Raw genomic sequence first — 15384 nt, forward strand, 5'->3', positions numbered from 1 at the left:
CAGACGTGTTTCCCCTTCTGCCGCCCGGCTGCCCGTGCTGCAATCGAGACACACTGCAAACAAGGTCCGTATAAAGAAAATAACCTTTATTAGACAAATCAATTAAATCCTGAAAAAAACAGCGTCAGGTAAACATTACTAAAGGTTTTTCCAGCAATGCAGAAACCTTTGAAACTGAGAAATTCAGGGAGTTTCACGTTCCTCTTGTTGCATGAGTAAGTTCTCTCCCTCTTGCGACGTGAGCTACTGCTGTCTCGACAGCCCCAAAGTCTTGCATTAACTTCGCCCTTATTTGCAAACAGCGACTTCCAAAATCTTCCCTGTGCAACTGTTTCCCACACGATTTGGTACAAAGCTGTCAAACTGTTCTTTTTTTAGGCAGCAAAAGGAACACAAGGTCTAAAAAACATCCAGCTTTTTAAAAATAAACAAGTGTTCTGTGTACAGCACAGGAATTTCCAGACTTGAAGGAACGTCCTTCTGTGTCAGAGGGTAGCTCAGGCGGCCGAGGTTTAACACGGGGGAGGGCAGCGCTGCCCTGTCGAGGGCCAGGCAGCTCCCCCGCCCCAGCGGCTACGGGGAGAAAACTGCACTTAAATAAGTTACTGCCCCCGTCGTCTTCCTCAGGCTAAATGCGGCACCGCTGCTCTCCCATCTGGGGGAGCCGATTTACAGCGCGTCAGAAACCAGGAGTAACCAGGAGCTTGGCAGCAAGTGACTACCGTCTCAAAACCCGCCCTAAGACCAGGGAGAGGGTGCCACAGCCGCGCAGCGAGCTCTGGCGCTACTCACAAACAGGCAACCTCGGAACACGGGGCACGTCTGTGCTCCCGTTACGCCGCGCTACTTCAGACCACACGCGCTTAAGGTTCAGCATTACAATCAACCCACGTTCTACTCGGAACCCATCGGTCTCAGATGCCGCCACCGTCCAAAGCTCCTCAAACAAGCCACGACGGTGGGACTGAAGTACCTGGAGAGGGGCTGAGTCGGAGGCGAAGCAAGCGGCCAGTCCCCGTCACCCCAAAACCCGGGGCCCAGGGACAAGGCACGCTGGAGTTCGCCGCTCGCACCCCGTGCGACCGGGACCTGACCCAACGGAGGGCGCGAGCCTTGCCGCCGGGACAGCAGCTGCGCGGGGCAAGGGGCTTCAATCGGAGCCAGGAACTTTGGCGCTTCGGGCCCTCCGACCGCTGGCAGACGGCTCCCTCGTCGTCACTCCTCGTGACGTCTCTGCTGGCTGCTCTGAACTCCCCGCTCCGCTGCCCCGGCCTTCCCGCCGGCCGGGATCCTCCCCCGCTCCTGGGGGAGAGGCTCAGGTTTTACAGGGTTCAGCTGGCGGCTGGTTAGTGCAGAAATGGCACAGGGAGAGCGGAAGAGCCGACAGATGGTTAAGACAGAGATAAGCTCAGCGCTGCGGCACTGGAAGAATCATCTGAAGAAACAATTCACTGTAACAATGGCATTGCTTTTATTAAAACAGAAGTGTTAAGCCGAGAAAATAAATTATTGCTACGATAGACATATTTAGAACATAGGGAGGGACGTTAAATCTTGAGCTCCAGGTCAATATAACCCCGAAACAGAAAGTTACACTACTTTTCTTAAATACCTCGGTTTCTCTTCGTGCCCTCCCAAAAAACTTTATAAAATGTGCAGCTTACAGAACCAACAGTAAGAGTCACTTGTAACAAAAATCTGTACAGCTCATAGCTTTAAAAATAATACATTTTGTTTTTCAAACTGCTATGTTACTTATTACTCATAAATACCGGGCTAACAAGTTTTGAATGCCCAAGGTCCCATCCAACACCAAAGCCATTACGCGCAGCCGACAGAAACCTCCTTGGCGCTTCCCCCCAGCCAGAGGTCAGGTTTTGGACTGTTTGAAAGAGCCTGATTACGCGTTAAAAAAAAAAAACAAAACAAAACCCCAAACCAAAAACAACCCAAAAAAAATCTTCGTAGGTGAAGGCTGTCTCCTTCTGCTGGTCAGAGGCCTGGGGTCTTCAGTGAGTTTGAAATGGCAATCAAACCTGGAACACAGCACCGTGCAATGGGTTAGACTGGCCGCGCTGGGGTGACGCGGCAGGATCCCACGGGTCCCTCTGCCCCGGCCAGCAGGGATTTTGCAAATCGCCTGAAAACCACTGTTTGTCAGAGCTGCGTTTTGGTGGGGAAAGGACGTTTTACCGGGGGAGCCTCGCAGGAGAAGGGCGGCTCTTCCCCCACGCGGAGGGCTGCCTCTGCGCCTCAGGACTCGCCCAAAGGCTGAGGGGAGGGCCGGCAAACCCTGCTGCTTCTGTGGCCACTTCAAAGGTCTTGTCTGTGACCTCCCCCCACAAGAAAGGGCTCCGGATCTTAGATTTTAACCTTGGCTGGTTCCGTTCAGCTGGTTATGAACTCCTGTACCTTGGCAGATCACAAACCATGGGCCTGCGTGCTTGTAACACCCCCACGGTGCCAAACCTACGAGCCACCTACCACCCTGTGCCCTGACCGCCGAAGCCCTAACCCTGCCTCTCTCGTGTTCACACCCCTCTGCTCCCGGTGAAAAGGGAGGCTCAGTCCTAAGGACAGAGAGGAAAAAGCTGGGCCAGAAGCGGGCTCGTTTGAGCGGGGCCTGACACGACCTTCCAAGAGCTGCCACCCCCACGTAGGAAGCCCTGCGTGGCTGCGTGTCTTGCCAGGGCTCATCCCTCCTCAGGTCAACAGCGATTGCCTCGCAGACAAGGTATCCTCCAGAAATCCGTAAGTACAGGAGCAACATCTGGCGGCTCCCTCAGGACAACCTGACCACAACCTAGCAGGTCCCTCTGCCTGGTGACGCGCAGTTTCCTTCGGAGGTTCAAAGGAAACTGTGGGATCAACCCAGCTTGGGGAGAATACCGTGGATTCCCCAAGGCAGTTCAGAGGGACTAACGAAGAGCAGGATTTCGGCAAACAGGCACGAGAAACAGATTAGTGGTTAGAGAGCTGGGCAGCATTCAGAGGAAAGCAGCTCATCTGAACACTGATGACTGGGTGGTGCTCAAGCCTCTGCTACCTGAAAGTGATTTTGCTTGGTTTGCTTCTGCTCCTTCAAACCCGGGAGGCATCAGAGCAGCTGTTTAAGGCAACGGCTCTATGGGAGCCATCTCTGTGGGAGCTGGTCTTCTCCAACCAGATGAATCAGAGCCTCAGAGAGCGGTCAGGAACGCGTGCGGAAAACTTCTCATCGAGAAGCGGAGGGTGAGGTTCTCCTGACAAGCCTGACCAGCACTCAGAGCTGCTGGAAAATCCCCTTCAGGGGCTACTTACAACAACTCCACTTCCTTAGGCGGTATACGTGTGCAGAGGGGCTCACACTATTGTCGAGGGACTTATGGTGACCTGGCCTGCTTTCTGCAGAGGAGAGAAGCCAGCATTAGTACAGGGTTAGAGGACAACAGCATCAGGACACGATCTAGTGGGAAGGGAAGCGGCTGAGAACTCTCCGGAACATAGGAGGAGACACAGTGACATCTCAGAGCGACGGGCTCCCGGCTCCTCCATCTCATCACTCCCCAAAAAAGGCCCAAACCTCCCAGGAAAGGAGCTTAGCAGCATCTGCAGCAGAGCTCCATCCGTCCCAGGAGGTTACGTATGCACCCCAGCCCGTGACAGCATTAAAGCTCCTGTGTGTGCAGCATCCCCTCCTGGTGTGGCCTCCAGCGCTGCAGGTCCTTTCCGGTGCATCTCCTCGGGGATCTTGGCCGCCGCAGGGGAGGCTCTCACAACAGAGGGGCTTTCGCCTGCCCCAGGGGCGGCGAGTCTCTGCAAGAGGAAAGGTCACTTCCCCACAGTGACTCCTAGCCCAAAAGCAGCGTCTTCAGTCCCCCCACGAGAGGCAGCTGCAGGAACAGGCAAAGTGACGAGAGTATTTTGGCTGCTTGCACTTACTGCAGAAATGTACTGGCTGTTTGTGAACCTGGGTTTCTCCTCCATCGCAGAGCTGTGTTGTGAACCTAGGGGCATGTAGGGGGGTGAGCCCATGTCTTCACAGAAGCTTTCTTGTGGGATGCTGGAGACACAGCCGCTGTCCGAGCCGCTGGAGCCGCTGCCCGACATGCAGTGCGATGACTCTGAGCTCTCTGTTGCTGGAGGAAGAGAGGAAGGTCACTCCGACGACCATGAATTTGGCCTACATGACCTGTGCCACATACGCTTGATAAGGTTATCTGTTTGCAGAGGCACTGGTCACACAAGCCCACAGATAAGCCACGCTCCTGTCTGGGCCTCTTTAAAGCCATAGGCAACAAAATAACTTAAGGAAGCAAATAATGCTGGAGATTGGTATAGACTGGCCAGGGAAGTTCACACAGGGGAAGCCAAGGGGTCGCTGGACCAGGCTGGCGAGAGCAAGGGACAGAGTGCTTCGTACCAGAGGGGCAGGCAGGCAGAGACACGAGCACTGGTCTCCAAGGCCACAGCAGCCCCAGTATGCGGCATCAAGCCTGCCACTGGGATGGCTACAGATCGGCGAGCACTTCACTAATCCCAGCGTCTGAGCTAACTCCCCCAAGAAAACTGAGACAGAGCTGGCGCGGAAGGGCAGGGGCCTCCCTTGCCCCAGTTTGGCTATGGGGCAGGGACTGCCATGACCCCAGTGAGCCCGGTCTGACCCCACAGCGCAGAGCAAGGTGTGGGGACGAGCCCGCACATCCCGGGGCGCCTTGTGGAGCAGGGAGCTCGTACGTACTCAGTGACGGCTGGCTGCTCGTCTCGTGCTCCAGCTCATCTTCCTCGATGCAGGTGCCGATGTCAAAGGGGCGGGTGGGGGCCAGGACGCCCGGCAGCAGAGCCTGGTCCAGGTACATGTGGAGGTTGAGGGGCCCCAGGAGGGAGGAGGAGGAAGGGCTGTATGCAGCAGGGGTGCTGCCAGCGGAGAGCTGCGCCTGCGTCCTCTTGTACGGATTGGAATGGTCGAACAGAGACACCGCGATTGATGCTCTGGTCCTGGCGCCTGCCAGAAAACATACCAAAAAAGCCCTGAGCACCAGTCCTGCCTAGCTCACACGGAGCAAGGGGGCAGGCACGGCTGGCACTCACCTCTGCCTTTCATGATGTAATCGATAGCACGGTCATTGATAGCTGCCTCGCTGGGTTTGATATCCAGGAACGGCTTGTTGCCCACACCCATGGAGACCATCTCCTGCATGCGGATTTCTGGAGGGGAAGAGACCCACAGCCACGTCGTGAGGTTGCTCCAACCCGCCCCACGGGCGCTATGCAACCCCAGGCCAGAGCACTCCTGGGCCAGGCTGCTCCTGAGACTAGATCTGTTCTCCCCTTGCTCCTCAGTCCTGAGGAGTCTCCGCAGACAAGCGATCACACCCTGCTCTGGCCAAGTAGCTCAGTACCATGCCACCTACGAGAGTCCTGCCAAGCGGGAAGCCTGGGGCGGAGAGGAGGGACTCAGCCAGACAGCGGCCACTGCAGTAGTGGCCTAGATCATGGGGAGAGCAGTGAGCCTTTCAGGAGCGCAGCCCACACTTACAGGGCAGGGAACCCTGTGTAGCATCTCCCGTTTCTCTCATGGAGTCTAGGTGGGTGTCCACACAGTCACACAGCGCTTGCACCGGTCAAGTTCCCCGGGGATGAGGGGCAGGGAAGGGACATGCCCAGCCAAGCCCAGCACATGCTCCTGAGGCTGCATGCTGGCACACAGCTGCTCGCTGCACAGAGCTGCCTGGTAACAGGCTCCAAACCTACTCAGGACAGCACGAGCTGAACAGGGCTCCCGCACCTTTTGCGGCACAGACGCCCCGGGAAGGAATCACACCTTTATTGCGGGCTGCCTGCTGCCACAGGATCTTGGCAATGTCACTGGTCCAGGCCTGCTTAGTCTCAGCTGAGCTGGCCTGGAGGATGTAGGTATCGCTGGACTTCCGCCTTCGGAACCAGATCTCAAAGCGCAGGCCACTGTCTCCAGAGTTCTCCGTCAGACCGATGTCTGCAGTCTGCCAGAAAAAGGAAGAGCAAAGCATCAACGGGGGCTCTGCTAGGAGCAGAAAGGATAAACTCTGCCTGCACCCTGTGCCAGAGCTACCCCCAGCTCAGCAGACCCAACGGGAAGGAGCCTGAGGGTCCGGACAGGAGCAGGTACGATATGGACACAGCCGAGCAGAGACAGGCCAGGCGATTCCCAGCGCTTCGTCCAGGCTCAGCACCCCCTCCCTGCCACACACACGCTGCCTCTCCCTCACACTCTGCATCCCTCAGAAGACCTTGGCCCCACATCTCACAGCACGGAGGGGGCCCAGGCATTAATGCGTGAAGTATTCCCTTCTGGTTTCACTGCATGGCTTGGAGAAGGCTTAGCAGTGGTGGGAGCAGCTCTTCTGCTGCAGGTGCTCCTGCTCCCCGTTTCGGAGCCATGTGTCCACGGGGAAACTAGCCATGGACACCTCCTGCACAAGAGGGAGCTGCAGGGCTGCCCTTACCTTGAAGGAGCGTTTGTAGATGTACACATCAAAGCCACCCTCGATCCTCTTAGGCTTGCTGAACAGGATCAGGTCCTCAAAGAGGAAGACGTGTCGCTGGCATTTCCTACGGCCCAGCCAGATGGTGAACTCGTCCTGCCGCACCAGCTGCCCCTGCTCCTTCAGGTTCACCTGGACACAGGGAATGTCCTTTTAAGACCCCAGCAGGATCAGCTCCAGGCAACCCCAGGCCTGGACATGGAAAGCCTGCTCCCACATGGCTGTGGCCCAGGTGGTGAAGAAGTGGCAGCTACCTGTCATGTTAGGAGGGCTCTTAAAGAGGTAGGGCTGCATGACACCGCTAGAGACCACACCAGGCTGAAACAACTGGCCCAAAGCTCAGGGGAGAGCTGCACCTCTCTCCTAGGCACGGCACACAGATGACCCTCTGCTGCTATGCTGTGCAGATCTGTGACAAACCTCTGGGTTGGCAACTGGAGGCAGCTACCAGAGCATTATCTTAGGGGGAAGAAGAGAGCTGAAGAGAAAAGGAGTCCCGTCAAACTGCCAGGAGCAGATCCGGGTCAGAAGGCCAGTCCCTCAGTTCTTTCTGTCCCAGATCCACCTTCCTCCACCCTGAGCCCTGTGGTTTCTCCTCCTCCTGTGCTGCACTTTGCATGCCTCTCCTTCAAGTCCTACCTAGCTGATTTTGGCCTACCCCTGGCATCGGCATCAGTTTGAATTCCTTCTTGCAAACTGCCTGACCCTCTTATCACCAGCTCAAAAGAGATGGAAGGGCTCAAGGCAGCCTGCAGGACGCCATCTGCAAGGGCTGCCAGGCTGCCTCACGTCACCAGTAAGCACCTGGGAGCGCGTTTATGACAAGCAGCTCACCCAGCTCAAGTAACAGCATCCAGGCTGTCTATGCTAGCAGATCAAGGAGACCTCCAAGCCCTGCTGGTCCCTTGCCCTGTACCCTTCCCCAAGTCTAGAGAAGGGGAAGGAGTGTGGCTCTGCTTCCCCGTGGAGGGGAGGACACTGGCACGTACGTCACAGTCGCGGATGGCGTCCATGGCCAGCAGGTCATTTCCATGCCGGAGCTGAAACTTCACCATCTCCTCAGCTGCACGGAGGTAGCCCAGCTCCTGCTCTTGTGCCTCGCTGCACTCCTTGATCAGGTCCTTCAGGAGCAGGGCGTATTTGCTCATCCGCTGGATGGGTTTCAGCAGGTAGGAGGCCAGGTCCATCTTATCCCCCAGCTGCACCTGCTTGAACTGAGAAACACAGCAGAGTGTGAAGGCAGCAGCTTCCCGTGGAGAGCCCCGTGCCCCCAGGCAGGCACTGACACCCACAGCTTTCCTGACTGGGGTACTCTGTTCGCTCTGCAGGGAAATGCAAGGCCATGGGACCAACGCTGCTGTATGCTGGGCTCCTTTCCAAAGCACTCACAGCATCTCTGCCCCTGTCCCCCCACATACACTTGTGCGGAGAGCTGTGCCAGGAAAGCAGAGGTAGTGCTGAGCACGCCTCAGGCAGGAAAGTTGGGCTTGTTTAAACAGATCGGTGACCCAAACACCAAGAGCAATCGTGATGTAGGCAGTGGAATTTACCTTGAAGAAGGTATTCCCGTGGCTGGCCAGCAGTGAGTCCGACTTTGGCTTGTTCTTGCTATACAATGCATACATCCCAAACTGGTCTTTCTGCAAAAGAGAGCCCCGCCTGAGACCAACGCACGCCCAGGACACAGTGACAGCCGTGCCCTGCGTTGGTGACTCTAGTACTTCTGCCTCTCCCAGGCTACACCAGAGCCTCCTATGGCATCAGGAATGACTTGGTCCTGTTACCCCTTGCCCCTTAACATACCCCAACGAATACCACTCACCTGGTAGCAGCAAACATGCATGGGGCAGCTGGGCTTAAGACCAATGCCCCACGTTTCTCCCTAGCAGCCCTTTTCAACAAGAGCAGCAGGTCTGTACCCCTCCACCCATTGAAGTCCTTCTGCACTGACACCACAGACAGAAGACAGGGTAAGGGATGCCTCTGCAGAAGCAGGTGGGTTTTAAGGAGCAGACATTTTGCTTGCTTCCCTGGCAGTGTCTCTTGGTAGCAAAGAACAACAGGAAAGGCAAAGAGCATCTGCTGCTGCCTGGGCTCAGCCTCGCAGAGCCATCCCAGTCCAACCTAGGATTTGAGCTGGCAGGGGACAAGCCAACCCAGCACAGGGTAGTCCTCCTGCTCCCAGAGAGCCACAGCCCACTAACACACAGGTGAGCAGCCAAATGTATAAGCACTGCTGGGCATAGGAGCCAAGCGCGTGTCCGGAGGAGCCCAGTCCCAGGGGGAAGGTGCTGATGCCTTACGTGTCGGAGGAAGCAGTGGCTAACCCGCAGCGGGTGGTTGCAGCAGCTCTCGAGCTCTCGCAGGAAGTACTGGCTGTGGAAGTCATAGAGTTTCTCCAGGTTGCCAAAAATGACGCTGCGCTTCCCACGCAGGTCCTGGGGGAGGTCAAGGCGCTCCATCTCAGGGAAGTAGCTATCGATGATGTAGCAAAGCGACCTCACGTATTCCCGCTCCGTGGTTACCATCTCATCAATGATGTGCCGCAGCTTGCTGCAATAGGAAACACTCAGCCTTGAAGGGACCCAGACTGCAGCAGTCTATGAGTGCCTGCAAAGCACTGGACTATCCCTAGAGAAGCTCTCCCTAAGACCCAGCACGGAGATGAGGTGATCCCTTAGCACCATCCAGGCTCAGATTCAGAACTGCCTGTGATAGCTCTGACCCTGAGCACTGACCAAGTTCGTGGCTGATCCAAGGAACTCTGTCGGCTCTTCTGTTCAGGAAGGGCAAGCCCCAGGTTGGCTGTGGTCCCGACCCAACCTCAGCAGGACACACACCCCTGAGCCCACCCGGCCCCTGCTCTGGAGGCAACAGGCTGCTCCGCAAATGGCTGCACTCCTGAAACAGCAGAGACAGCAGTAGTCACGATAACTTCCGTGAGGAGGAGTCAGCCTGATGACTGGATGCTCTGGGAGGCAATGTTAATCCTGGGAGAACACGAGCTCTGGACCCAGGTGCTGTTGGGCTTCTCCCAGTGAAAATGAGAGTGAGAAACAAACCTTGTATCGCTTCATCAGCAAACAGCAGTTCCTAGCGTGGGTTGCTCTGCATGCCTCTGAAAGGATCGCTCTTAAGTACTCGAGGTTTCCACTGCGAGGCAGTGCAGCACCAAACATAACTACTCCAACGTGTGCCTGCCTTCCCTGACTCTCAGCTTTCCCCTAAGCCAGCTCCTCCACCGAACACCAGGACTGCCTCAGCGCCCATGGACAGGAGGGCTGCTGCATCACTCCCTTGAGAGACAAAGCAGTTAGCCTCCTATCTGCTGGTGTTCGTCCCCTGCCATGAGCTTTCCTGACATGTCCTAGGATATCAGAGGCCCCTTCCAGAAGAATTTCACTGTCCCCAGTCAACCCATCCACAGCAGAAACAGTGGAGGAGCTCTGTGTCCCCCCCCTGCATCCAGCACTCGTTTCTCATCTCTGCCACCAATATTCCGCCCCCCCACCCCCCCCAATCTTTTCCAGTGAGAGCAGCTGAAAGACCTGCCTGGTGACCCCTTTTCAAGAGCAGCTCACATCCCCGGGCTCTCCATAGCCTAGGCATGTTGCAGTATGACAACAAAGTTAAGCTGAGATCCTCAAGGACAGAGAAGGAAAAGAAGAGAACAAAAGCCAGCTGTTGGTCACCCAAACAGAGATCTCAGCCCCAAAGGGCAAACACCCTCTTACCCGTGAAGCTGCTGTCACAGGGTACTGAAAGTGCCTCCCTACCAGTCTGGGTACGGTACCCCCCAAAAGTGTGCGGGATGATGCGCTATGCTCCTGCTCTCCCACTGCACCTGTACCACTGGTTTGCTAGGTCCCTGAATACTATGTTTCTGCAAACCCTCATCCTCCAATGCCAGCAATGTTCAGAGACTCCCTCTCCCGCCTGGGAACTGCTCTCTCCCCTCTTACGGAGGAACCATGCTGTGGGGGAAGAGCAACAGATCCCGTTTCCCTGCCGCCCCCCAGAAGCAGGTGCCAGGCTGCGTGGGGACATCCCTGTGGGCCCGCTCAGCACCACACGCACGTGTGCAGGGAAGCTGGAGCTACATCTCCATCTATCTGTCCTGTACCCATTGCCAAAGTAACTGTCGCTGCAGAGCTCTTCACATCTTCGCTGGCTGCCTTTTCACCACCCTGAGGACCAGAGCACCGAGTGTCACAGCCACTTACCTGCCCCAGCTCTTGGCTTCTGACACGGAAAGGCAGCCCCTCTGTCCTTCCAGCAGGCAGTCCGCAGCCCAGCTGTGAGCAGCTTGCTGCCGCAGCACGAAAGTCCTGTCCACCAGCTCAGTGCTGCTCACCTCCAGCCCCTTAATAAAGACGCCGGTGTTGCCGTATCTGGCCGGCTCGCTCAGCGTCCTCTGGCAGCCTGACCACAGGCTCTCACCGCAGGGGAGGTCAAAGCTTTGAGCCTTCCGGAGCATCCTCCTGGGAGGCGGCTTCCCAGAGGCTGGAGTGGAGGTGCAGGATGGCTTCACCTCCAGGGTTTCTAATATGCTCTCCAGGTTTGACTTTTCTTCAGGCAGCTTTGGAGACTTGGAGGCCCCGCTGGCAAAAGAAACTCTGCTCGAGTGTGGACCAGGGCTGAGAGCAGCTTGACAGGCAAATTCTTCCCCAGCACTGACATCGCCCGGGCAGCTCAGGGAGGGTGAGGGAGCTTTCTCCTTAGTCCACCCTGGAGAGCAGCTGGGCCTGTTGTAGCAGTGGGACCCGCTGTAAGTCCTGTCCCAGTGGGACCCGGAGGTGGCCCCCTCAGAGTGCCTCCGGTGAGACAGACTGCCAGCCTCGCTGCCAGCCCGGGGCTGCTCCCCCGCAGCTGGTTTGCGGTCTGACAGCAGAGACCTCCTTGTTCTCAAGGCTGCTTCGAGTTTCTTTTCAAAAACCAGCTTGGTCTCCTGGCATTTGGACCATGCAAATTTCCACTGCTTGAGTCCCTTGTCACTCTTCAGCTCACAGGCCAGCTCCTTCATCTCCTGGAACCGGGCATCGCTGATGTCCGGGTGCTGCCCCTTGTAACTCTCCAGGCACTTGATCACACCTGCACAGTGTTCAGCGGAGCTGCAGTCCTCCATGCTGATGCAGGCAAGGTGTCGCATCCCTTCCAAGGCCCACTCATACGCCTGCAGAGAGCAAGAACGAAAGGCAACAGCCAGTCAGAGGGATTTGGGGAAGAATAACCCTAATTCGGTGCCTAAAGTGCAAGACAAGAGAAAGGATCAGTGTGTGGCCACCACAGTTCCTCGAGTGTGAGAGGAGGGGGGGCTGCTATTGTCAATGGGGCTTAACAATTCAGCAAAACAAACAGCTCCTTATGCAGAGGGCTTCAGCTGTGCTGGCTGCTCTGCCACAGCTCCACCTCCCCGCCAGGTCCCTGTGACACTGGGCACCCACGCTGCTGGGCACGTTTGTCTTCCCTGGGCAGGGGGGCCCAGGGGAAGCTGTTGCCAAGACTGCAGGAATTCACGCCTCAGTGTGGCCCTGCTCGGTATAAAACCTGGAACTCGCCCTCCTCCTCTGCCCAGCCGTTCTCACCACTACCACGCAGGACGAAGTTGAGGGGGCATCAGTAAGCTGCAGGGAATGGGATCGCTGCTCCCTGTACCATTTCCCCAGAGCTGACGGCACGCAGAGGCCTGGAGCTCGATCAGAGCTGGGCTCTGTGTATCACCCCGAGTGCTCTGACCCATCCCTGCCGCAAGTAGGAATCTGAGACCGTGCAAGCCCAGCTGCAGCTTGTGCATTTTCCGTGCCTGCTGGCACCCGTGTGGTGTGCTATGCCCTGCCTACCTGCCTGGCTCTGCTTGCTAGCGCACTACGTGCTTGTGCTGGTTAGTTGAATACCAAGCTCAGCAGTTCATTTCTAATGCTCCAGGAATGCTGGAAGCAGTTTCATGGGGCTTAACTCTAGCAGTGGTGCATATGCTGGCCTTGCTAAAACAGCTCTGCCATATCAGTCGAACAAGAGGAGCGGGGCAAAAGGTGGTCCAATGTGACAGACGCAAGGTAAGAGTGCCTTACCACCATCGTGGGAAAGGGGCTAATGAAGCGCTGTGCACTAAGTCTGTCATCAACAAAAATGAGAGGAAAGGCAAATATCTGAATTAGTCAGGCTCATAAACCACTACTTTCTCTATAAAGCAGGCATGATGACAAGGTTTAACTATAGAGTAAATAAGATGTGACCAGCTGCCATAGGCCTGGCCAGGGAACTTTACTGCTCATCAGTGAAAACACAGAGTTAGTTCTTAAAATCAGATGCACAAGGCAGGGAAAACGTCCAGGACAGGCCTGCCTGGCACCTTCCACCAACTGCCCAGGACCAGTGGACGTGCGGAAACATCACAGGCTGCCCTTGGAGTGAGCCAGACCATCTCGAGCACTTGACCTGTCAGGCCCTGCGTACCTGCTATGTTTCTGCAGAGAAGCAACACTCATGCTTAGTGCCAGGAATGAAGTGATCAGCCTCAGACCATTTTCCACTTGCTGAACAGCCTTACTGTGACAGCCTTCGCTCAGAGAGCTTAAAGCACTTATTTTTATGCAGAATAGAGCCTTAGACACCAAGAAAATCCACCCAAGCTTTATGCAGACATGGAGCAGACACTGCATCCCTGTCAGGGACGTGGTGGTCAAACAGATCAGGTGCCAAGGTCACTCTCTGTTGGTGCCAGAGGTAGGCAGGGCAGGAGGTGCTTCATTCACGTGGTGCCTAACCCCTGGATGGGGACGGCTATGAAAGCCAAGTGCTGCTGTTTGTACAAGAGCTGAATGCCAGCACATGAGGGGTAGCCGGCAGACTGAGCAGAGTCACTCCAGGGACAGATGCCACAGGAGCTCCCACAGCCGTCCACATTGCTCTTTTGAGCTGCAGCTGCACAGCGTGCGTGCAGCCAGCCCCATTACTCATGCGGAGCAAGGAGCTGCTTCAGAAACATCAGCAGCTGCTTGGAGAAAACGCTTCTCAAACAGCCCCACGCAACCACAGCACAGGACAATCAGAAGAGCAGCAGCCCCCTTTCCTTCCATCACCCTGCCTAGTGCAGCAACAGGCCCCTGACCTGCCCCTCTCTTGATCCAGGCTTTATGCAGACATGGAGCAGACACTGCATCCCTGTCAGGGACGTGGTGGTCAAACAGATCAGGTGCCAAGGTCACTCTCTGTTGGTGCCAGAGGTAGGCAGGGCAGGAGGTGCTTCATTCACGTGGTGCCTAACCCCTGGATGGGGACGGCTATGAAAGCCAAGTGCTGCTGTTTGTACAAGAGCTGAATGCCAGCACATGAGGGGTAGCCGGCAGACTGAGCAGAGTCACTCCAGGGACAGATGCCACAAGCCCGGAGGTGGCCCCCTCAGAGTGCCTCCGGTGAGACAGACTGCCAGCCTCGCTGCCAGCCCGGGGCTGCTCCCCCGCAGCTGGTTTGCGGTCTGACAGCAGAGACCTCCTTGTTCTCAAGGCTGCTTCGAGTTTCTTTTCAAAAACCAGCTTGGTCTCCTGGCATTTGGACCATGCAAATTTCCACTGCTTGAGTCCCTTGTCACTCTTCAGCTCACAGGCCAGCTCCTTCATCTCCTGGAACCGGGCATCGCTGATGTCCGGGTGCTGCCCCTTGTAACTCTCCAGGCACTTGATCACACCTGCACAGTGTTCAGCGGAGCTGCAGTCCTCCATGCTGATGCAGGCAAGGTGTCGCATCCCTTCCAAGGCCCACTCATACGCCTGCAGAGAGCAAGAACGAAAGGCAACAGCCAGTCAGAGGGATTTGGGGAAGAATAACCCTAATTCGGTGCCTAAAGTGCAAGACAAGAGAAAGGATCAGTGTGTGGCCACCACAGTTCCTCGAGTGTGAGAGGAGGGGGGGCTGCTATTGTCAATGGGGCTTAACAATTCAGCAAAACAAACAGCTCCTTATGCAGAGGGCTTCAGCTGTGCTGGCTGCTCTGCCACAGCTCCACCTCCCCGCCAGGTCCCTGTGACACTGGGCACCCACGCTGCTGGGCACGTTTGTCTTCCCTGGGCAGGGGGGCCCAGGGGAAGCTGTTGCCAAGACTGCAGGAATTCACACCTCAGTGTGGCCCTGCTCGGTATAAAACCTGGAACTCGCCCTCCTCCTCTGCCCAGCCGTTCTCACCACTACCACGCAGGACGAAGTTGAGGGGGCATCAGTAAGCTGCAGGGAATGGGATCGCTGCTCCCTGTACCATTTCCCCAGAGCTGACGGCACGCAGAGGCCTGGAGCTCGATCAGAGCTGGGCTCTGTGTATCACCCCGAGTGCTCTGACCCATCCCTGCCACAAGTAGGAATCTGAGACTGTGCAAGCCCAGCTGCAGCTTGTGCATTTTCCGTGCCTGCTGGCACCCGTGTGGTGTGCTATGCCCTGCCTACCTGCCTGGCTCTGCTTGCTAGCGCACTACGTGCTTGTGCTGGTTAGTCGAATACCAAGCTCAGCAGTTCATTTCTAATGCTCCAGGAATGCTGGAAGCAGTTTCATGGGGCTTAACTCTAGCAGTGGTGCATATGCTGGCCTTGCTAAAACAGCTCTGCCATATCAGTCGAACAAGAGGAGCGGGGCAAAAGGTGGTCCAATGTGCCAGACGCAAGGTAAGAGTGCCTTACCACCATCGTGGGAAAGGGGCTAATGAAGCGCCGTGCACTAAGTCTGTCATCGACAAAAATGAGAGGAAAGGCAAATATCTGAATTAGTCAGGCTCATAAACCACTACTTTCTCTATAAAGCAGGCATGATGACAAGGTTTAACTATAGAGTAAATAAGATGTGACCAGCTGCCATAGGCCTGGCCCGGGAACTTTAATGCTCATCAGTGAAAAC

At 56.2% G+C, this 15384-nt stretch overlaps 3 protein-coding genes across 3 annotated transcripts in view; 1 reads left to right on the plus strand and 2 right to left on the minus strand.

Annotated features, from left to right (window-relative positions):
* Positions 1–696, plus strand: part of KCTD19 (potassium channel tetramerization domain containing 19) — a 24908-nt gene extending 24212 nt beyond the window's left edge. The window contains exon 18 of the mRNA XM_009330373.1: positions 628–696. Coding sequence (XP_009328648.1) covers positions 628–696 — 69 coding nt within the window. The remainder of the gene's footprint in view (positions 1–627) is intronic.
* A 1260-nt stretch (positions 697–1956) lies between these two features.
* On the minus strand, positions 1957–12580 carry PLEKHG4 (pleckstrin homology domain containing, family G (with RhoGef domain) member 4). Its single transcript, XM_009330374.1, has 12 exons — positions 12575–12580; positions 10727–11676; positions 8807–9056; positions 8054–8143; positions 7493–7717; positions 6465–6635; positions 5768–5981; positions 5071–5187; positions 4721–4984; positions 3922–4118; positions 3301–3384; positions 1957–2036 (listed from the first exon to the last, which is right to left on the minus strand). Exons 1-11 carry the CDS (start codon positions 12578–12580, stop codon positions 3343–3345), a joined length of 2526 nt encoding a protein of 841 aa, XP_009328649.1. The 3' UTR covers positions 1957–2036; positions 3301–3342.
* Positions 12581–13786: 1206 nt separating this feature from the next.
* The window catches only part of LOC103922266 (rho guanine nucleotide exchange factor 40-like), an 80306-nt gene continuing 78708 nt past the window's right edge, over positions 13787–15384 (minus strand). The window contains exon 15 of the mRNA XM_009330375.1: positions 13787–14272. Coding sequence (XP_009328650.1) covers positions 13787–14272 — 486 coding nt within the window. The remainder of the gene's footprint in view (positions 14273–15384) is intronic.

The sequence above is a fragment of the Pygoscelis adeliae genome, unplaced genomic scaffold (genome assembly GCF_000699105.1).
Source record: "Pygoscelis adeliae isolate BGI_AS28 unplaced genomic scaffold, ASM69910v1 Scaffold458, whole genome shotgun sequence".
In the NCBI taxonomy this organism is placed as follows: domain Eukaryota; kingdom Metazoa; phylum Chordata; class Aves; order Sphenisciformes; family Spheniscidae; genus Pygoscelis; species Pygoscelis adeliae.

What these genes read in the sequence shown, in the direction of transcription:
- PLEKHG4 (XM_009330374.1), bottom strand. An exon ending in ACGGGAATACCTTCTTCAAG is followed by an intron (nt 7,718 to 8,053) that starts GTAAATTCCACT and finishes TGTGTTTCTCAG; the next exon opens with TTCAAGCAGGTGCAGCTGGG. An exon ending in TCTACAAACGCTCCTTCAAG is followed by an intron (nt 5,982 to 6,464) that starts GTAAGGGCAGCC and finishes TTTTTCTGGCAG; the next exon opens with ACTGCAGACATCGGTCTGAC.